The sequence below is a fragment of the Ambystoma mexicanum genome, chromosome 3q (genome assembly GCF_040938575.1).
Source record: "Ambystoma mexicanum isolate Mex_15411 chromosome 3q, UKY_AmexF1_1, whole genome shotgun sequence".
In the NCBI taxonomy this organism is placed as follows: Eukaryota; Metazoa; Chordata; class Amphibia; order Caudata; family Ambystomatidae; genus Ambystoma; species Ambystoma mexicanum.
The window spans coordinates 587,750,836-587,774,328 of NC_090926.1; the positions used below are offsets into that span (position 1 = coordinate 587,750,836).

General features: G+C 48.0%; 1 protein-coding gene across 4 annotated transcripts in view; it reads left to right on the forward strand.

Moving 5' to 3' along the window:
* MRTFA (myocardin related transcription factor A) overlaps positions 1-23,493 on the forward strand; it is a 614,269-nt gene that overhangs the window by 168,572 nt on the left and 422,204 nt on the right. For 3 of the 4 annotated variants that reach the window (XM_069654401.1, XM_069654404.1, XM_069654402.1), the window contains one exon: positions 16,665-16,730. In XM_069654401.1, the coding sequence (XP_069510502.1) occupies positions 16,665-16,730 (66 nt within the window). Of the gene's footprint in view, positions 1-16,261; positions 16,293-16,664; positions 16,731-23,493 lie in introns of those variants that run through there. The other variant, XM_069654405.1, reaches the window with a different exon arrangement.

The following is a 23,493-nucleotide window of genomic DNA, read 5'->3' on the forward strand; positions in this document are numbered from 1 at the left end:
CCACTGCCCCCAGCCATTTAGTGAGGAAAGGGTAACATAAAAATGTTACATGAGAAGCTAGACAAAGGGGATACTAAGTAACACCTCCAGCACCCTATTGTAAGATAGTGTGTGCTGGGTCTAGAAAGTTACAAATGTAAGTAAAGTCAATTTCACTTTACTGCTCTGGGAAACTAGTTTATCCCAGAGAAGGTATTTAAACCTTTGTGAAATCTGGAAGACTTCCCTGTGCCACTGCACTGAAGGTGCTGTGCGACACAATGTAAAAGATGATGCCTATGGAGTTTGTCAGGCTCCATAACCAAAAAAAACCACAAAGTTCAGAAATCACATTAAAATACATGAGAGAGTGGGGGAAAGGGTCTTGCTCTGCAGGTTAAAAAAATCAAGTCCTCAAAATCTAGCAAAGTTGCTGGGGGTATCTAAGGTGGAGGAAATTGGCACATTTCTGAGAATTCTCCCTAACAATCACACTATTTTTTAAAAATAATTCAAGGCTTTGGCTTTCTTCAATTAATCTTGCGATTCTCTTGCTTTGAGTTACATGTTCCGAATTCTTTTAGTGCCAAGAAGCAACTAAGAAGTTGTCAAGCTTCCTTAACATAATCTAACATAACATTGTAGATATTTTTAAAAAAAATGTAAGTATGAGGCTCCAATTCGAAGAGGTCAAGTCTAACTGAGAAGTTACTCACAGGGCAGATATGGATATCAATTCCACAGGGTGAGGTTTGCCAGGCGGGGTGGATCTCCCCGTGTAGCACCGAGAGAATAGAAGGAAAGGGACTGTTCACAAAGCATCTCAAGCAAACAAGCACTTCTTGCAAGGTCCTTTCGTCAGACTGCCCCCCCCCACCCCGATTTAGTCGGGACTTGCCATATTTCTAGTACTTTATCGGTTGGCGGACATAAAGCCAGATTTGTTCTCTTCCCTTAGGAACGGCAGCATGATTTTCAAGACTCGGGAGCGAGAGTTGTAGCAGCAGAAGTGGGCTGTGGGGTTTTATGTTGCTTATCAGCCAGAGCTGTCTGAGTGGGGTTACAACAGGCTCTGGCATTCCCTGGAGCTGCTGTATTGTCAGTTTAGGGCTATCCTTTAGGCAGCAAAGACAGTGGGCCTGAATGTTGCACATTCCAACTCTTCATGCAAGGTGCTAATGCAGGGCTGTTCGTTTTGATGCTCCATATAAAGCCAAATCCAGAAAATAGGACTCACTACCTATTTGCTTTATTTAAGAAAAGAAAGAGCAAATGGCATAGATATAGACATGTACACCACAGTGGCTGCTTGTTTGAAAGCAAAACGATTTACTTTTTTCCAAAATGGCTTTTTTTTTATTTACCCCTATGCACAACTATGTGCTGGATGCGCACTTTCAGTAATGACAAAAGCAGGGTTTATTAATAATACACCCACCCTACGTCAGACTTTGTGCTCCTCCAGCACCAGTGTATCGTTACTTTGTGAGGCATAAAAGGAAGAAGAACTGTCAATCAAACATGATCCCATGTGCTGCTGGTGCCCCATCTCATCTATCTATTGCTTTTTGTTGATAGTTCTCTACTGTTGCAGCTGTGTTAAAATTTCTGGGGCAATAACGTGAAGCAGGCGAGGGATGGTGCCAGAGAATGGTAGAATGTCTGAAGTAAAATGGAGGCAGGAATTAGGGGGTCTCTAGCGGTGCTGTAGTTCCATCCAGTGTCCAGTGGTTGTATGCAATTGGTGGATATCCCAGATGGAGCGGATATTCATGAGATACTATACTTCGAAAGTTGGATGCCACTTCTTCTCTGGTTTCTGCTCATTCCTGTATCTCGGCTAATCATGCAGGTGACTAGACGCTGGCTAACACAGCCAAACCCATACTGTGTCTGGGCGCTCGATGTCACAGCTGGAATGGTGCCGGCTTCTTCCTGTATCACAGCAGACTCTGACTGCACAATGGTTGTCATTGCTACAGTTCGCCTGCGACTGCTCCTTCCAGTAATGTAGACCGTATCATAGTTTGACAGGCCACTGAGTGTTATACGCTGCACCAGTGTCTTCCTAATGGCTCCAGGACTCAAACTGAGTAGTTCTGTGAGTGACCGCATTCTATGGCACTTGCTGGAGTCCTGCAGTCATTTTATTTGATTGTGTAGAGGAGCAGATGGACTTGTTTTCCGTAGCACACCGCCCCCTCACCACTGTTATACTGGAACTGCAGGAGACCAACCTTATATGGTACCCCACTTGTTGTCCCTATGCCGCATCAAGTTTACGAGAGACGATATGCACTCAGACAACCATACTGAATGTATCCTTGCAGTGAAAGAGTAGAAGGATGTCAGCATGCACCAGTGGACATCATGGAGTGCTGAGTGAAATCTGATGAGGGCAAATTGATGTCATGAAGCAGATAAACGAAGATATACTGAATCGATATGAAAATATTTAAGAATGACGATGTAACTGAAGCAACAAGAGAAACTTGTATGAAATGATAAAGTAATCATATATGCAAAGAAGACAAAGTAATATGCTGACCAATACGTGTAAATACATAGTAACTCAAGATAGATGAGACATATAGAAGCTTGCTATAGAAGAAAATATAACGTGGCTAGGATGGCCATAATGGGAAAATGGATGTCGGCTCGAGTAAGATTCAAGCCAGCTACCTCAGAGATCAACTAGGGCTGCAGAGTAAGGAGATCTGGAGAAACAGTTTTATATGTTGGTCTGTGGTCAAGGATGCTATTTTTAAGGAATAGCTGCAAGGCACAAAGGGAGGAGGATGGATAAACCATGGACGTAAGACATATTTTTCTTAGATTAAAGAAGAAGAAAACATTTGCAAGAGCCAAGTATTGAACAATTAAGTGTATAAAGTCTATGCAAGGTTGAGTGACCGAGTGTCTAGAGGCCATGAGGAGCAAGAACACCCAGTATAAATAAATTAAAAGGCAGCAAATAAGAGATTGAAATTGACACATTTGTGGTCTCGTCACCCGTGATACAGAAGTCAAAAACAAGGGTTATTCATTAGGCTTTGGATGAAGATAGTGAAGTGACTACACTCCCTTCAACGTCGCAGAACAGGGAGCAGGCTACAAGGTCAACTACAGACGGGAAATTTTGGCTCATGGCCGCACTGATGAAAGATGATGGACTAATTAGGAAAGTGGTGAGTAATATGATGTCACTCAAGCACCTGGGTTTCGTTTCGCTCATGTGCTGCTAGCAAAGTCGAAGCTGGGTGAAAATGCCAACCAATCAGAGGGTCTATGGGGTAACCATCTATACAGTGTTGCATCGACCAATCCGCTGCCATTTTCTCTGCTATCATCTTTATTATGCTTATTTCGAGGTAGTTCGAGGCATGCTTTACAGATGAGAGGGAGCCAATAATGCACTAACCCTTATATGATATATAGGTACATATGTTCACCTAACCAATCCCACCCTTCAATAGGTTTGTCACGCAGGATGATGTCATCCATGACGCATATTGGGGTATAAAACCTTTATATAATCAAGTTTGTGTGCGAACATCAGTCTGATGTCTGTCAGTTTGCCCTGCTTTATTGTCTCAGGAGGATAGGTAACGAGCTCGCCTTTGAAGCAAGACAACATGGAGCAGCACATGTTCGATCCCCGGGTCCGCGCTTAGAAACCTCTGGGTATTAAGCGTGTTATAAATAGCCTATCATATCAAATTGAACTGAGAATAAAGTAGTATTATGCCATATTTATTGAGTCTGAGATCTTTATGGTTAATCCCATCTAGCACAACATAGGCTTGAATGTGCTAGAGCACAATTGTGATTTATACTGCGTACCACTGCCATTTTCATGGTCTCCAGGTGCTCTGGCAGATCCGAAAAGGAAGGGGTTAGTTAGTGGGATTGAGAGGGAAAAGCAATAGGCGGGCACACACCAGCACAGCATAAAACACCCATTGCCCTGTCACAGTATGGTATCTCTAACTCGTTTCTAAGATGTCTGCCTCGTTTTCCACTATGAAACGTGACACACAGAGGACATGAACTCATTTATGTATTTTACATATTGGTACGTAAGATGATTGAATCACACTTGACAAAGCCTTTGTTGAGCGAAAGGCCTTGTGTGTGTGTGGGTAACGCCCCCCACCCAAGTTGTGTGCTAGTTTATTTATTTTATTTATACCGCGCGTATGACAAAGCCCGGAGGTATGGGGGTGCCAACAAGACACATACACAAAAAATGTGAATCAGGAACGGGAACAAGGGAATCGGATCAGGCAGGGGCAATTCAGTGGTTTACTCAAATAGAAGGGTTTTCAGTCTGCGTTTGAAATGATGTAAGCTGGTGCAGGATCTAAGGTCCAGGGGATGGGCATTCCAGATCTGAGGAGCTGCATACAGGAAAGATCGTTGCTCCACATAAGAAAGATGATTTCTCATGGTTTCAAGAAGGCAGGTATTGTTGGATCTCAAAATTCTGCGAGCCGCTAATCGTGAAATGAGGTTAGCCAAATACTTGGGAGCCTGCCCAAAAATGCATTTATGCGTGATGCACATCACACAATAGGTAAATCCACTGTGAATAGGGAGCCAATGTAAGGGTCGCCTTGCAGCTGTGACATGTTCTCTCCTTTGCAAGCCTGCAACAAAATGTACTGCGTTGTTTTGAGTCACCTGTAAACGGGTCAGGTCGTGTTTGGATATGCCAAGCAGAAGGCTGGAACAATAATAATCCAGTTTGGCTCCTATAATTGCCCGCGCAACCGTGGCACGGCTAGCTGATGAAAGGAAGGGCTGTAACTGGGCCAGAAGTTTCAAATGATAAAAAGTGCTAGACACAAGACTGTTAACCAGACTTTTCATAGATAATTCTTGCTACTGCGACACACAACCCTCATGTTACTGCAGCAAGACCTTTACCCTGTCTTCCTGCTGGGCTTTTCAGCTACCTTTTTACCAGCTACCAAATGCTGTGCTGTATATATAATAAATCAGCATGTCCTTGATGCAACCAAAGCACAACAAAAGTCACTATTACTAGCTACACAACTTTTAAACAATGCCCTTGCTCCAACCTCTAAATATTAGAAGCAATGTTATTACATTGTTGCTCCTTCTTTCATCATGTAAGGCTCTGCAATGCTCTTCTAAAGTTGTCGAAGCTTAACTTCAAATAACACTTGTGCAGAACTACCAAACAACAAAATACTGCCACTAAATGAACCAGCTCTCTTTGTTTATATAATTTGTGCAGCCTAAACCTCTTTCCACGGTTGGCACGTTGCACTTGAATCCCAACACTAGCTATCGTGGCAATGTTTGTGCTCCTGGGAGGTGCACGAGTAAGTCTCTAGTCATGACACTGGCAGAAGCCCTGAAGTCTTAATGGGAATGCAGGTGCAGAATAGAATGCCCTGCCATAGCATAATTTGGCCAAGGTCCTGCAGGGAGGCAACACTGGTTGTGACACCCAATATGCAGTTACAGTAGGGCATTGATTTAAGCCATGGAGGGGGCAACATGACCAGTGAAGCGGTGACATACAGTGACCAATTACAGTATAGTTTTGAATTGGATCCTGGAAGGAGCCGACACCAGACTAGCAGTGCCATCAGTGTGCAACCAAAGTATGACATTTATTTTAATTGAGCATTAGATTAATAATACTTTACTGATAATAAATAGTCATCATACAAAATAATGAAGTACATACAATAATATAAACAACCATTTCTCAACATACCCATAAGAAAAATACAAATCAATATTTAATGTATTTAACCTATGTTCATTTTCTGATGAAGGTTTATATAAATGATCAATTTAAGTCGATTAAGTTAAGTCTATAGAGAAACGTAACGACAAGTGTCAGTGAGATGTTGCCAGAAAATAATCTTCCTCAAAAATGCACCAGCATTTAGATCATTGAAATGATGCACAAATCTAGAAAAGATTTCAAGCCTTTGATTTTGAAGAAAAGGGCTTTTTGTCATAATATGGTATGACTCCATTTCCCAGAAATTTTTACAGAATTTACAGATGTTAGTTGTGTCACGTGAGCTGTTCCTGATGCTAGTAAATTTCCCTCATAGATAAAAGTTCATACTCCTATGTCCCGTCCCCTTTCCTCCATACTTGTGGGACAGTCCGTCCTTCGGGACAGGAGCACTTTTGATAAAAAGCATCAAAATTGAAAAAATGTTGTCCTCCTTCTCTTTTTACGCGGGGTACCGCACACAGCTGTAACCCCACCCTCCTGAGCTCTGCCCTGCACATTGCCCTTCAGTCCTCTGTGCGGTCGGGACTGGACGCAGTTGCACCTTCAGGAGTTTTTTGTTCCCGTTGTCCTTCTCTCCTGCTCCGGTTCTGCGATCACGTAGTCCTCGGTCTATGCTGGAACGTCCGGGATTTGTGTCCTGTTCTTCATGCGAGCGTTGCTTCGCTAGGGCAGATCCCCATTCTCTCTGCTTGGAGTGTCTCGAGCCGGACCATCGTTGTGATTCATGCCTCTACTACGATTCCCTCTCCGTCCGGGCACTCCAGCGCCGGCTTCTTCGTTGGGAGGACGTTTTTCAGTGTGTTTCTCCGCTTCATCTTCAGCTTCTCATCAATAAAAAGAAGAGACGCCCAGTAAGTTCCTTACTTTTTAGGGTGCCCTGGCCGGGGGGCTCCTTTCCGGGGTCTCCTCGGTCTGGGGAGGGGCTCTAGGAGCTCTACCACCAGGATTTCCCCTGAGGTGCCTCGCAGGCTTAATAGGCGTACCAGAGTTTTCTCTGAGGATTCCCACGACGGACCTTCCAAGACCGGAAAACGTTCCGAGGTTCACCTGTCGGGTGCTAACCGTTGCCCCAGTTCGTCAGAGGCTTTGGACAACGGGGTTCGCTCCGAGGTCTCCGTTTTTGCAGCTTTCCACACAGACACCGGGGTATGCCCTGAGGCCTCCTTTTTTAGACCTTTCTGTACCAAGCCATGGCTTGACGCCCCTTACAAGGGAGCTATACATACCGGGACAAAACCCAAGGTTCCTCTTCTTGAGGCTAAGGTCCGTACCGACAAAACCGAGAGACCTGTTCCTTATGTCTTGTCTGTAAGGATGATTCCCCAGTTTTCCTGCGCTCATCGCGGTGATACCGGTTCTGTGGAGGGGGCAAAGAGGGCGGTTATGCACCTTAACGCCTCTGTTACTGGCTCTGCCGAGGTTCCTCCCTTGGAGGCTAATGTTGGGGCCACCTCCAAGATGTCAAGCAAACATCCGAGACCCCCCAGTAACGGCTCGACCGAGGATCCTTATGTCAATTTTAGTCCCCGGACCATCCTGAGGAGACAATTGCCTCAGCTGTACATGTGACACAGTTCTCTTCAAGCATCGACAAAATGGCGGCCCACCGCTCATGGTCCATGGCAGCCATTTTGGATTCTTCCCTTACAGCTACTTTCTCGACGATAGGTGCTGGGCATCTTAATTTAGGGGCTGAGCAGCCTTTTAAACCTCAGATGGAATGTAAAAATCTGTTCCGCCCTTCTTATGATTGGCATGCTCTGATGCCGCTGCCACATACTGTCTCACTTCCTCCTACTTCTGCTCTGCGGGTCTATGCGGATCGGATCGGTGGAGGGCCTTCCTGGCAACCATCCTCATTGGTTTGTTGGGGTATGCCCCATACAAGAGGTATCTGCCTACTCTAGCGCCTAAACCTTCATCAGGGGATGTATTTTTCAGGGGCTCATGCATTCTGACCCTATGAAAGAGTACTTTAAGGGTCTTTTCAAAGAAATCTACCCTGAACCTCCGGCTCCACCTTTCACCCAGGTGGCTACAGCGGCGCCTGTGGTGGTATCACCTCTTCTTACCGGTCCGCCCCCAGCGCTTCCTCCCCTACCCCCTCTGTCTTCCATAGAGAAGACACCAGTAGAACGGGATAGCACTTTGAAACCTGTGGCGGCAGACCCATCAGTTACCGATTCGCTGGATGACCCTCAAGCAGATCAGGATAGTGATGAGCAGCCCTCTCTGTCAAAGCATTCCATGACCGGGTTCTGGATATGATGGCCCTCCTTGACATTCCAGTACCTGAGGCCCCCGTTCCACAGGAAGGGATGCTTTCGGGAGCGTTCACCTTGTCACCACAAGAGCGTACCGGCCTGTTCCTCCAGAAGGACATTTTGGCTGAGGCCCGTAAAGTCTGGGATAAGCCCCACACTGGGCTGCATATCCATAAAAGAATTGACGCCCGATACAGGCTTCACACCTCCGAGGAGATAGCCTTGGCGTCTTGTCTGCTCCCTTCCTCGACGGTGGTAGCTGCGGCCACGCTTCAATCCAAGCTGGCCTCTGCAACCTCTACTGCTGCGGCTCAGATTCTCTCCAAGGAAGACAAAATTCTGGACTCCTTGGGCAAGAAAGTCTTTGCCAACTCAGCACTGCAACTTCGACAAGCAAATACAGAGGTCATCCTGGCAGCAGCTAATCTGAAGCTGTGGAAGGAATTGGCTGATTTCCAGGAGTGCATTCCTATGGATAGACTAGACGACTTCAAGGCCAGTTTGTCAGACGCTAGGGTGTTGGCACAGGATATCCTGGAGGCTGCGGCACACCATGTGGAAGCTTCAGCTCGAGGCCTGTTGGTGGGAATTGACACCTCCCGCCAGGCGTGGCTCCATGCGACAAAGTTTTCGAAGGAGGTGCAAGATAAAGTTCTGAACCTTCCCTTCGATGGAAAGGAGTTGTTTCATTCTTCTACGGATGACGAACTCACAAAGACCAAGGCGAGTACCCAAACCGCCAAATCTCAGTCCTGGCAAAGGTCCCAGCGAAGGCCCCTTATACTCAGAGGTCGGGGTCTCAGTCTTGATCCTTCTCTGGCTTCAGAGGGCTTCAGGACCGCCGGGCACGCAGAACCGACCCTCCTGTTGGTGGCACCCGTCAAAAACAACGTGGTTGGTTTTTCTCTCGGCCTTCAGCCTCCTCTCCAGGAGCAGGTAGTCTCCCTGCCGACAAATCTGCAAAACTATATTTTTTGTCGGTCGCACGAGACTCCGGTGGGAGGACGAATCTCGTCTCATCTGGAGGCATGGCAGACCATCATCGACGATCGTTGTGTTGTCCATCACTCGGGCGGGATTTCGCTTGCCCCTCCCCCATGCCCACTCTTCAAACCTCCCTTCCAACAGACGAGACTCCCTCTCTCAGAGCTGAGGTTCAGAAGCTTCTAGACCTCAGGGCGGTGGAACCTGTTCCCCTCGGGAAGCAAGGGGGGAGGGCTTCTACTCTCGACTGTACACGGTGCCCAAACCCAACCATGCTGGCCTGTGCACCATCCTCGACCTTTCCCAGTTCAATCTTTCTCTTCCCCAAGAGAAATTTAAGATGATCACACCCTGCCAAATAAAGTCCTCTCTTCGGAAGGGTGACTGGCTCAGTGTTGTGGACCTTCAGGACGCGTTTATGCACATTCTGATATGGAGGCCGCATCAAGTGTCTCTGCGGTTCTCCCTGGGAGGGGAGCAGTTCCAGTTACGTGTGCTCCCGTTTGGTCTCAGCTCAGCGCCGCGCTTATTTATGAAGATGATGTTGGTCATTGCAGCTTTCCTTCGGCTACAGGGCGTTCATGTATATACGTATTTGGACGATTGGCTCCTACGCAGCCCGTGTCCACAGACGGCATTGAGCAATCTCCAGTCTCTCCTTTAGCTCCTGTTCCACCTCGGGTTTTCGGTGAACTGGTGGAAATCTTCCATGATGGTCTCCCAAGACCAATCTTCCTGGGTTTTCGTTGGAACACGATCGACTCCAGGGTATATTTGACGGCAGACAGGATTGCAGATCTATTCGCCACATGTCCTCTATTCATACAGTCCGAGCACATGATGGCCTGGTGGTTCCAGAGACTTCTCGGCCTCATGGCCTCATGCGTACTCGCTCTTCCGCTGGCACGCCTCAAAATTAAGCGTACGCAGCTAGTTCTTCGGAATTCTTGGTGTCAGGCTTCAGAATCGGATTCCAAGATGATACCAGTTCATTCCTGCATGATGACGGACCTTCTATGGTGGTCCTCGATGAGCAATCTTACGGTGGGGCCCTCTTTTCAGGAGCCTTTACCACAAGTGACGATTACCACAGACTCCTCCCTCCTAGGATGGGGAGCAACTCTAGATCATCTCCAGGTTTTCGATCTATGACACCACAGGACAGGCAATTTCATAAAAATTGTTTGGAACTCCTGGCTGTTTTTCTGGCACTGAAAGCGTTCCAACCATCCATCACGAACCGGGTGGTCCGCGTCCACATGGACAACTCGGTATCCATGTTTTACATCAACAAGCAGGGTGGTACCAAGTCATCACCTCTTGTGGACCTTGCCATTCAGACGTGGGAATGGGCCTTCCAGCGCAGCATTTGGCTGTTGGCAGTACACATTCCGGGGCAACTCAACGTGACTGGAGACTCGCTCAGCCGACAGACAGCGGCCAGCTACAAGTGGGAACTGAACATGGAAGTCCTCTCTAATATCTTTCACCAATGGGGCACTCCAGAAGTGGACCTTTTTGCGACTGCCACAAACAGGAAACTTCCTCTTTATGCATCCAGGAACGGACTCTGGGCCTCTTCTCTAGGGGATGCTCTCGAGATTCATATGCCTTCCCGCCTCTTCCTCTGATTCATCGATCACTCTGCAGGCTCAGGAATACATCGAATTGCACTCTCCTGTTCATAGCTCCTTGAAGGCCAGCCCGATTCTGGTTTTTGCAACTTCAGCATCTTTCGATTTGTCCTCCGATCAGACTGCCGGTGATTCCCAACCTGCTTCACCAGTGCGATCAGCAGATGTGGCACCCCTCCCCACAGTCATTCAGCTTTGCGGCCTGTTGCCTGAATTCAAATCCCTAGCGCAGTTTAACCTGTCTGAAGACAATATGCGCATTATCCAAGTAGCCAGGAAACCTTCTACGAGGTCTCAGTATAGGAGCAAGTGACTCCGGTTTTGTCACTTGTGTTTAGCTAAGCAATTAGACCCCAGACATGCTACGATTGACACTGTCCTTTCATTAATTTCCCATCTGGCTGCTTCGAGCATTCATGTCTTATCCTGAAGGACTTACTTGTCGGCTATTGCCGCCTACCTGTCCACTGACGCCTGTTCCTTTTCTTTGATGAACGCAGTCATTAAAAGGCATTTTGCACATTTGTTACATCTTTTTCCACCTGTTCGCAATCCTCACCCAAAGTGGGATTTAAATGTGGTTTTGACCGCCCTATGCCATAAGCCATTTAAGCCTATGGCTATGATGGATCTGAAGTACCTTTCTTGGAAGGCTGCCTTTTTCATTGCAGTGACTTCAGCAAGGCGTGTCGGCGAGCTTCACCTGTTCCTTACCTTTCATAAGGATAAGATTGTGCTCCGCACTCATCCTTCTTTCCTTCCTAAAGTAGTGACAGATTTTCATTTGAATCAATCTATATCATTACCTGTCTTTTTTCCAAACCCGGCCTCAGATGCAGAGAGAGTATTACATAATTTAGATGTCAGACAAGCTCTGAAGTTCTATCTGGACAGAACTGAACTCGGGGGCACCTCCCAACTCTTTGTTACGTTCGGAGATCCGAAAGGGAAACCCGCTTCAAAAGCTACTATCTCCCGATGGATTGCCTCCTGTATCTCAGACGCCTATACCATTCAGGGCATTCAACCTCCGAAGGGCATTTATGCCCATCTTGTATGTGGCAAAGCGGCTGCTGTTGCCATCCAAAAATATGTTCCCTGGGAGACCATTGCCAAGGCGGCTACGTGGGCCGCCCCATCAGCTTTTTGTAAGCATTACTGCTTGGACCTGAGCTCCAGGGTCGATGCTCAATTCGGTCAGGCTGTTCTTAAAAACCTCTTTCAGTAATGAGTTTCCATCCACCCGTGTTACCTGTGGGGAGTGCTTCGGAATCTCCCACAAATATGGAGAAAAGGGGACGGGACGTAGGAGTATAGCAGTTACTCACCATAGTGACTACCTTACTTCTAGTCCATAGTCCCCCTTTCTCCATACGCCCGCCCACCGTCCCCTCTAATATGTATCCTCTATTAATGCTTAAATGGTCACATAGCTGCCGATAGAAAAGGACTGAAGGGCGATGCGCGAGGGGAGCTCAGTAGGGCGGGGTCCCGCGTAAAAAGTGAAGGACGCACATTTTTCAATTTTGATGCTTTTTATCAAAAGTGCTCCCGTCCCGTCCCCAAGGACGGAATGTCCCACAAGTATGGAGGAAAGGGGACTATAGACTAGGAGTAAGGTAGTCACTACAGTGAGTAACTTTGTTAGATCTGAATCTTAAAAACACAGTTCCCCCAATGAGCACCAGGAAATATTTTCAGATAACTGGAAGCAGAGCCCAATTTCTTTGATTCTGTAGCAAAACCAAGGAATCATTTATATTGATGTATTGAGGAGTTTGTGTTACACCAGTCCTATTCAAAAAGGTTATTTTTTATTTTTTACTGCTAAATAATTTGATCACAATTCCTCTCTGGTAAACTGCAATGGTATTTATTCATAAAACTCGCAAGAACTACAGACTTTGATTTGCCTGCCAGAAAATCACTCAACAGGGAATTGTTCGGCGGGAGTACAAAATGCTTATAAAACGCTAAATTCCATAAGTAGCAAACATACATGAACTTGTGGAAAAATGACCACTGACTATCCCAGTGGATTGGTGAATACTTTTATTAGTAGAAAGCAAGCAACAGGACAACATCAAACCAACAACAGTATGAAAATTCCATGCAATGAGGACCCCTGCCCCGTGCACCGTTCTTATACCCAAAGGAACACCTACATTTCAATTGAATGGGAGGCCCAGACTGGGAGGGGAATCTAACTGAAACAATGTTACAAGCGGGGGAACACAGCCCCACTCTACAAGTCTTAGGTACCAGCTGCATTCTCAATTGTAGTTGGTTATTTATAACCTGCTTAATACCCTGAGGTTTCTAAGCGCAGACCCAGGGATCGAAGCTGTGTTGCCTCATGTTGTCTTTCTTCCAAGGCGAGCATGTTGCCCCTGAGCTATCCTCGCGGTTCTCACATGTGGAGACAGCGCTATCTGGAAGGACAGCATTTAGTGGAACTGAATATACTCCTCAGGCACACGGTCTGAGTCACCGAGCATGCTTGCAGTATGGTGACTTCCGTCTGCTAATGCCGCTTTTCCTAAGAAAGCAGGAGCCTAAAACACTCTTACATATGCCAAAAGGAAAACGCGTCTGAAGCGAGAGATGTGAAGACGAGCATGGCTGCACACTAGGCAAAGAGCCTTAATCGCAAGGACATGCACAGTGTAGCCTCAGCTCACGCAGGCAAGAAACTATTTATTTAAACATGGCAGTTTGCAGTACCTAATCAATATTCTAATGCAGCAGTGTGCCACAGCAGTACATACATTTTCAATTCCAGACTTTTCCCCCACAGACACAAGGCCTAGTTCATATTGTACAGTTACAATGGGCCCACAGTTGGATAGTGATGCAGCTTTCTGCCAAATCTTCCCTTCAGTTGGCCCAGAATTAATTGTGTCTGCTAGGTGGGAGATTTCCAAACCATACATGATTGAAGCTAGAACTTTGGCTCTGTGCTAATTAATGCGATTAACGAGAACCTACCACACTTTCTATTAATAGATTTAATTTGCAATCCAAACTGTTCTGCTTTATTTTTCAGTCTTGTAGCCATATAGGGTTATGATATATGATATGGCATTTGCAACGCACCTATACACAAGTGTTTCAATGCACGACGAGGCAGGGAGGGGGGCACAAGGGGAGACCGGCAACGATCCTACTAGGCCAGGTGTCATTCAGATCGCACAAGTGCATGGGTAGAGGGGAAGGGAAAAGTGCAAGGGGGAGAGGGGAAAGTGCAGTACAGGGTTAGTAAAATACAAGATAAATAATAAGGGCCAGCTGGTGGCAAGTGCAAGATGTGTGCAGACAAGTGCTGGGAAAGGGGGTTGTAGGGATACAGAGACAGTCCCGAAGTGCAGGGGTTGCCAGGGAGGCAGTGCAGGGGAGAGTGGCTGGGTCAAGGACCAAGATTGGTGAGTGGCCCAGTTGCAGATTCAGTGCAGTTTCAGTGATTTAGCAGGGGAGAGGGTGAGAGAAAGCAGAAGCAAAGAGGAAGGTTTTGAGGTGCTTCCGGAACAGGAGATGGTTCTCTTCAAGTTTCAGGGAGGCAGGAAGGCTGTTCCAGAGGGAGGCCCCTGCTGCGGAGAGAGATCTCCCCCCAACTCGTTGCTTGGAGAAGCGGCTGACCCTGAGGGAGTTGGAGGTGGAGGAGCGAAGAGCTCGAGAAGGAAGATATTTAGGAAGAGAGCGTTGAAGGTATTTTGGCCCCAGGCCCCAGAAGGCCTTGTGGACAATGCAGCGGGTTTTGAACTTAATCCTCGCAGCCACTGGGAGCCAGTGTAGCGATTTCAGTCCTGGAGAGATACGGTCCCTGGGCTTGAGGCCAAGGACAAGTCTCGCAGTCCTGTTCTGGATGAGTTGCAGCGGGCGGAGAGTAGAGGCAGGCAGATTTAGATAGAGGCTGTTACAGTAGTCCAGCCTCGAGGGAACCATGGCTATGGAGACAGTGAGCTTCTGGGGGAAGGAGAGGAAAGGAAGGATACCTCTGAGGAGGTGCAGCTGGTAGTGTGACTTCTTAGAAATGTCAGAAATGTGAGGAGAGAAGGAGTGTGGGGTCGAAGATGACCCCAAGGTTTTTTGCCTTGCAGGAGGCCGGCCAGAGAGCTGCAGGGAAGGAGGGAATGGGTGTGCCGATGGGTAGAATCTCAGTCTTACTGGCATTAAGGCAGAGGTCATTGGCGGCACACCATTCCTAGATAGCAGAAAGACAGTCAGAGATGAGGGAAGGAGAAGAGGAGGCTGAGGGTAGCCTGAAAATGAGCTGGGTATCATCCGCATAGCACTGAAAGTTGGGGCAGAGAGCGGTGATGCGGTGGGCAAGGAGTGCCAGATACTGATTGAACAGCCAGGGAGAGAGGTTATATCCCTGGGGGACACCACAGGTAGAGAAAAAGATGTCAGAGAGGAAGGACCCCAGTTGGACCTGGGAGGGTCGATTGGAGAGGAAAGAGGTCAGCCATGCCAGGGCCTGACCAGTGATATCCAGGTTATCACGGAGACGGTTGAGCAGGATGGCATGGTTGACAGTATCAAAGGCAGAAGAGAGATCGAGCAAAATGAGAACACACAGAGTGTTAGAGTCAAGGTTCGAGAGCAAGTCCTCACGGATGTTCAGGAGAGCAGTTTCTGTGCTCTAGATGAGAAAGTCCAAATACTTAAGATCATTGCCGATCTCCATTTTGTCTATACCTAATTTCCAGTTGCATCTATATTTCTTGTTGTTCTTGGGAATCTTATTTATTTGTTTGATTTTGTTCATTGTCAATTCATTGTCTGTTGTATACTGGTGTAGGGCTCCTATAAGGCTCTGTGAGCATGATTGGGTGTCCCCCAAGAGCATCACATCATCTCCATAAGTAAACCAGCAGATTTGAAGCCCTTCTAGGTGCAGTTAAATGAAGGCCACTTTATCCAGATAGTCCCCCAAATCGGACACATAGATTAAATAGACTTGCCGTAGTCCCTTGGATGTTTGAATTTCTTTTGAAAGGTCTACCTACACATGTAATCTGACTTGAGTATCCGAGTGGAGGTAGATGAGGATGTTTAGTAGTCTGGTATTTGCCAATTTCACAATTTATATCAATGTAGAGAACGGTCTACCCGAGTCAAAGGCCAGGGATACATCATTACAAGAGGCAACGTGGGGGATGGGGGCGCATATGAAACAGTTTGTTGTATCAACCCCTTCCTGAAAACCGTTTGAAATTTGGACATTAGACATGTTTGATCGGCCCAGGTTTCTGGCTCCTTCGTGCGAAGATTTGACATTTACTTGAGGTACTGAAGGCTTCCAGGTGTACTCGGGGGTCCCCCACAAACCTGACTTGGTATCAGCGACACTGGTTGTCAGTCACGCTATTAACTGGGGCCAGCAGAATGACGTCAGTGCATGATCTCTGCTTCCACTTATAAAACCCTGAGGCGCCCACAAACACCCCCCAAGTTTTACCGCGTTCCCTACTGGGCGCGGTCCCCTTTGCTGTCTCTTTATCGACTGTTCTTCAGCCTTTGCAACTTCCTCTCCCCCTCCCGCCCCCCAGGAAGCAGTGGTTTTTCGTCACTTCTGCTATTGCTTTCCTCGTCCGTTGGGGAACCGCTGTTTCTTGGGGCACGCTCTTGCTCCGAGCTGGGGTGAGAATACTCGCGCAGTAATAACTGCTGCGCCTGGGACCTGCAGACACATTGCATAGAGATCGCAAGGCAACCCCCCCTCAGCCCCCTTCCCCCCAGCTCTCTGACTGTGACTAGTACCTGTGGGCTATGGTTTAAGCACACATCTGCAGCGACCACATTAGCACCACGAGCTATCCTGCCGGGATGCTAACCTGTTACTCGCAAGTTAATCACATACTTCTTCGGGGGATGCTTTAACCCACAGAGCTATTATAAAGCGATCTCTGCTGTGTAATGCAGATTACACCTGGCGCGCTGCAGCAGGCGCATTGACAACTTGTGCGGAGGATGTCGTCTCATACGCCCTGTCTCTTTGAACCCTCTCTACAGTTCTCCAGCTGAAGCTGCAGCAACGACGGACCCGGGAGGAGCTAGTCAGCCAGGGCATCATGCCACGTGAGTACCAGTTCTCCTCCTTTTATTTTGCATGCTGACAGGGGTGCACCTAGACTAACATTTCGGGGGTGTAGGTGGTGTGAGGGGGGGGCGGGACTAACCTTTCAATGTTGTGAGAGGCGCTAATACCAGAGACTGTGGGGGAGGGTCAAACTTACTTGTGTGGGGGCATGTAACTTCCCACATGCTAATCAGAATATTCTTGTGCAGCTTCAATGTTACCAGCAGTTAACTCTTCCCCTTCACATCTGCAACCATACACTTTAGAACTGCTGTGAGAATGAGCCGTCTAATGTCCCCTGCTCATCCAATCACTCTCTTGGCATGCAAGTACTAACCACCCCATCCCCCAATCACGATTTCAATTGCCTAAAATGTATACATGTGAATGCAGGTGCTAGCAATGAAACCTTTTACATACCTTTGTTGACTGTGCAGCCGCCGGCATTAGTTATTGTCTGCGGCCTGTCCTGCCACGGCTCTGGAGTTAAGCCAGGTCAAGGCAACATAAAATGTCAGGGGCTATGGGGGGTGGAAGAGGGGGGGCGGGCAGCGGGGCTAAAGCGCCTTCTGCCCAATGGCATTTGCGCCACTGCATGTTGTCACACTTCCTGAGCTTTTTGCTGTCCCAGTACTCTGCGGGTCAGGAATGTGGTGTATAGTCAGAGATGGTGGACGTGAATCCCAGTACTGTAATAGCAATGTGTGGTGCAAGGAAGGGGTGAGTTGCTTACTGTGTGCCGTTCACGGTACTGAGGCCACAGCTGGTGTTGCACTTCAAGATTAGGACACGTTGTTTGTATTGTACTGTGCTGGAAATGGAAAAAAAAATTACTACGGGGACGCTCGCATCCTTGAAAGGGGGGGGCGTGACCCCAGGCTAGGTCGCACAATACAGTACCTCTTCATAGAACCAAATCCTGCGATTTGCATAAAAGCAAAGCGCATTTTGGGAACATAAGAATGTCAACAATTTAAAGTTTAAAACATGTCTTATTCAGTAGAAATTGGGCTCTGCAGTTGTGATTGGTCACACTGCCCACCCTAAGAAAAAAGTGCCTGTACATTGCAGGACATATATACCTGTTTTGACAGCTGCATCAAGTATGTGAGGCTTTGGCTGTTTCTGTATTCAGTTTCCTGTGACTGCTGAAGTGTCTGTTGAAAAGTCGTTTGCTTGTGCATGTGATGATAACCCTGGCATCTGCCCATTTTGGGACCAACACATAGCAATAGCTCATTCCCTTTCTCTCCCCACAGAAAAGTGTAGAATGAGTCTTGCTTTGTTTTTGGCATAAAAAGGCCGCAGATTTATTTCCACAATATAATAAACCATACTGCACACATTAGTGGAAAACACTGAGAAGATGCGGCAACTGCTCCGTGTCCAAATAACCTGCTTCCCCCTTTCCTTCCCCAAGAAGTCAGAATAGACCCAACTCTCCCAACCTTTGCGTCCAAGCCCGTCCTGCCCCTGCAGGCGCTCCTCGGCGGGGAGAGTGCCGTGTCCTTGGGGGAAGCTGAGCCCTTGTTGTTCCCCCCCAGACGCCCCTGCCGCTTAGGCTCCCAAGGGGCGCTGGTCTGAGAAGAGCGAAGACCCTTCCGGCTTTCTCCTGGCTCATCCGGAGTCTGTCTCTTGTGTTTGTTCGGCCAAACACCGCCACACCGCCTTGTCGTCCTCTCTGCTTGTTCTGTTTGTAGGGTGGGTGGGTGGAAAACAAAATCCTCTTCTCCGTGTAGGCGAGCGGGCGTCCTTCTGATGCTGCTGGATGCTGGCTGCAGTGAGGAGCCCGCCCGCTATAAAGAGGGTAGCCCCTCCCCTTTTCTTTGCCCTTCGCGGGCTTTCTTCTTGTTTCGCCGCGCCTTTCCTTTTTCGCAGGCTTTTCCCTTATTCCACCTCTTTTTTGGCCGGCGTATCCTCTTTTTCCCAGGCGGGGGGAGGACAGGAGGAGGACACCGCCTGGGTTATCGGGGAGCCCCCTCCATTTCGCTCTGCTCCATTCGTCGTCACTGTCATTCGGCTTCCAGGGCGGATCCTGTCACATCTTTTTACCACTTTTGAGGTGCAGTGCTATCAGCCATTGTCAAATTGTAGTGCTATTTTTTTTTATCTTAGTGGCTGTCCGGTTTTCTTTATTTTGAAAATCTGGTCAACCTATCCAAACAATGTTATAATGTACACCGTATGTAGACACTGGTAAACACTGTGAAATTACATATATGAATTGGAACTAGCAACATAGTGTCAGAAAATAATCTTTCTGTGTGAACTCTATTACCATATTGCTAACAGAGTCTGTAATGTATCAATTTAAGGCAAAGATTAGCCGTGGTGCTTTCCAGCACTGGAGGAGGTCACCTTCTGTGATTGGTTCCCTTTCATATGGCGCAAGGAAAGCATTTTTAATTGTGGCTATTCGGTGTTGCCACATAATGGACACCATGTATGTGCCGAAACCATTTAATTGGATTACAACTGGAGGGAGATGGGATAAGCAGAGCGACACAAAGCTTGTAGGTGTTTGGTTATTTACCCACCCATGCTAATCCCCACAGCCATTCCCACTCATGCCCTGCCTCTCCCCACCCATAACACATCCTCCTGGGATCTCTTTGAGATTTTTAACAAGCAGTAGCATGGAAGTGTGTGCTCCAAGTGTCTACCAGTGTTTTTCAAGCCAGTCTGTGAGTTAATGTATTAAATGGAGTTGTACATCTGCTACTTGTGCCATAGAAATGTACCTTCAACCACTTCATTTAAAGTCAGTATGTGTGTCCCTCACTGAGGTGTTGTTTAAAATAAACATGGGCAAAGCCAACAGGTTTGGGTATAGGTATGAGGCTTTTGCTAGGCACTCTTTCATGCACAGGTGCTTGCACCATTTTGCAGCTGCCAGCATTAATGTCCAGACAGTAAGTACCATTACTGCAGTGCGTGGCAAATGCCTTTCCCATGCCTACACAAAAGCCCAAACTGTTGGCTTTGGCAACGCTTGTTCTCTTTTCAGAACAGCCTTGCTTAAAAAAAAAAGAACATTGATTTTGCGCTGGACAAAACTGTAGCAGATGAGACTTGGATGTTTGCCCATTTCGGGAAAATAGGAGTATGCCCAGCCCACTGAGCTGCAGTTCTGCTTTTAATTAAAATCGTGAAAGAAAGATATGAAAGTGATTTCAACGTGATAGTAGAGCCACATTCATGGACCAAACTGCCATAGAAGTAACGTGTGGACACTTGGCATTGCATCCTTGCCACCCTGGTCGGCGGACAGTTAACTGCAGCAGAGAAACCAGCAAACACACAGGCACTCATGTAAATGCCAGGACTTGCGCGCTGCCGGTAATGCAGCGCGTATACCTGGCTGTGGGAGCGCAGAGAGGCTCAGCGCGGATCTGATTTCACACCGGCGCAGCCCTTTGATGGATTCCGGTTTATCTCGCAGGCAGCTGAGATACCGGACATACGGCACCTGGTTCTCGGGAACGGAGTGCCGCTATGGCAAGATGGTTTTTGCCGGAGCGCCGCTCCGCTTTGTTCCGGCCCATTCCCTGCGCTGGCATCGTTCGCACAGTAATGGACATAGCAGCAGCGCCGCAGGACATGAATGGGCTTCGACTGAGGTACGTTGTCAGAACGGTCTCAGAGGTAGGGTTGGATAAGGTTTGAGGATCGCACTGTACACATACCAGCTTGAGTCGCACTGGTCGAGCTATGTGCATGTGTCTGCACTAACATTATAAGGTGCCCTGCAGCAGGTCAAGTTCATGGTTAGTTGGCAGAGTTCTGAGTCCAGGAAGTGATAGAAGAGATCTCCCAGGTCAGAGTTAATGTACATTGGCAGAGTGTGGATGTGTCCAAGTAGTGTAATGTTGGGGGTTGTGTGGCAGTTAATGTACATTGGCAGAGTGTGGATGTGTCCAAGTAGTGTAATGTTGGGGGTTGTGTGGCAGTTAATGTACATTGGCAGAGTGTGGATGTGTCCAAGTAGTGTAATGTTGGGGGTTGTGTGGCAGATGAAGATTGAGACAAGCCCTGCCTAACAACACGCAACATATCAACATAACTACAGGACTGTATGAGGTTCTCCATGCTGCAATAGAAGTGGGTGGTACAGACCAGGCATGGATTGGCAGGTTTCTATATGGCCGCAGGTCGCGGCGCTCCTGCAGGGCCGTGCCTGCCGGGTTTCACGTAGTTGAGCAGGATAGCAGGTGTTTCGGGGCAATCGGAACTGGAATGTTGGGGGCTTCAGGGGTCGGCACTGGGGTGCATTGTCGGCGCTGTACGTGGGTACCAACACGGAATAGCACTGGGGGCATCCTGACTAGATTGAGATGCATTGCTGCTTGCGCTCCATGCAGGTCTCTGCGCAAACACTGAAAAGTCATGGGGCGGCGCTGCTGCTGTTTGGGATTGTTGTACATTGGTAGAGCCGTGCTTGGGACCAGTAATTGAACCAGTGTGTAGATGTTGCATTTCAAGACTGGTTTGCACTGCTGGAAGGTGTAGAAAAACAAGGCAGACAACAGGACAGGATTGAGGTGCATTGACATATCTGTGCGTAGGTCGAAGTTCTGGAAGCGAGTTCCTTTTATTATGTGCCAAATCCCCACCGTGGTGGCATCAGCTTCTAGGCTCGTCTGTGGAGTGTGGCCCTGTGCCCCCGCCAGGGGTATCCAGACCATAGGCTGCTGGAAGGACGAACACCAACGTGGGGAAGATAATAGGCAGGGTGTAGGTTTCAATGCTGGAGATTAGCAGAGGGTGTTGAGGGTCGTGTATGAGGTGCATTGGCTGAGCAGTATGTAAGTTTAAAACTTGCCGTAGTGGAGCGTTACAGGCCATGGTTGGCATTTATTGTCAGGTCTGTGTACTAGAAGTTCCATACACCAATATTGAAGTGCATTGTTAGAGCTGTGTGGGCCCTAGTACTGAAATGGCAAAGCTAGCAGATAGCAGGGTCGAGGTACTCCAGGTGACGTCAGTGTATGTGTTATTGCTGTTGATGAGGAAATGAGGTGCACTAGCGGGCCTGTAGGCGGATCTCCTTCCTGTGATAGTGTGCTACAGGTCAGGAATAGGATACATTGGCGGAGCTGTGTGGCCCTCAGTACTGAAATGGCAAAGCTTAGCAGATAGCAGGGTCGAGGTACTCCAGGTGACGTCAGTGTATGTGTTATTGCTGTTGATGAGGAAATGAGGTGCACTAGCGGGCCTGTAGGCTGATCTCCTTCCTGTGATAGTGTGCTACAGGTCAGGAATAGGATACATTGGCGGAGCTGTGTGGCCCTCAGTACTGAAATAGCAATGCTTTTTGCATATCAGGACTGGTGTGCATTGGCAGGGCCTCTCCTCTGTTTCCCACTACTTGGAATGTAAATAGGTGCTTCATATTATGATTGAGGTGCCTTAGCAGAGGGGTGTGTGAGTTCCAGTACATACATAGCAAGGGCTCAGCAGTTCCGTAAAGAGGCACGTTTTCACAGCATATTGTGGAATGTCAGACTGGAATAGAAACGAGTAACTGCAGACCGCAATTGAGTTACATTGAAGCAACTGGATATGGGTCTCAGTGTTTGGATCGATGGCACGCAGAGTAGTGCCTCCGTGCATTCCCCAGTGTTTGTGGAATAGCAGCAGATCACGATGTAGGTATATTCAGTGCTTTACATGGGCAGGTACTTGTCGTCGATCCCGCGTACCTGCGCTTCTTTTATTTGAAAGACATATACTGGCCCTTCCCAACAGTAAGCAGATACTAGGGAAGAGGTGAGTACTTGCCCCTCTGTATTCACCAAGAGAGCGATTTAAAGGGCTGACGGACCATAATAGAGTGCTTGGGGTCTAACGTAGCATATGGTGCTGTAAGTAAGGATTGGGGTGCTTGGTAGAAGGGAAGTTGTGGGCTCAATACTGATCTAACAGAGGGATTAAGATGCGCTGGCAGACCTTAGGGCCAGTACTAGTATGCCAGGGGTCTCTGTAGACCAAGATTGGGTATCCCCCAGTAGTGAAATAGCAAGGGGCGGTGCTAATGAGGATTGAGGTGCTTTTGACGAGTTCGTTGGGGCACTGCAACTGCATGCAAGGATTGAGGTGCGTTGCTGGAGCTGTTTTTAGTTTAGGGCTTCAGTAGCATTAGGCTCTGCCTGCAGTGCAGGGTGGTAGCACATTGGCAAAGCTGTCTGTGGGGGCGCAGTACTAACATAGCACGGATGCTGAGGGGCCAAGATGTAGGTGTCTGTGTGGACCTGTCAGCATTTCGATGCATTGTTGGGGCCCCCGTGCTGCAGTAGCCGAAGGCATAATACCATAACAGAGGGCGCTGCAAGTTGGGATTCAGATGCACTGTCGGAGCAACACGTTTGGGAGGATGTGTCCCCAGTATTGCAGAAAGCACGGTCTGCTACAGGTCTCACCGGCCTCGCTGTGCTTGGTGCTTGAAGATTAAGGTGCATTGGTGAAATAGGAAGTGTGCTACGCATTGGAGTTGAAGTGTATTGTTAGAGATGTATGTTTGGATTTCAGTACTAGAATAGTATGGGGACTGCATGCCAGGTTTGAGGGGCGTGGTTTGAGATGGGCGCCAGCCTACTTGCTGGAATGCCAAGTCGGTGATTAGAGCTGCATGTTTAGATTTCAGTACTAGAATAGTATGGGCACTGCATGCCAGGTTTGAGGGGCGTGGTTTGAGATGGGCGCCAGCCTACCTGCTGGAATGCCAAGCCGGTGGTGCGGTCGATAGTTCAAGTGCATTGTTCG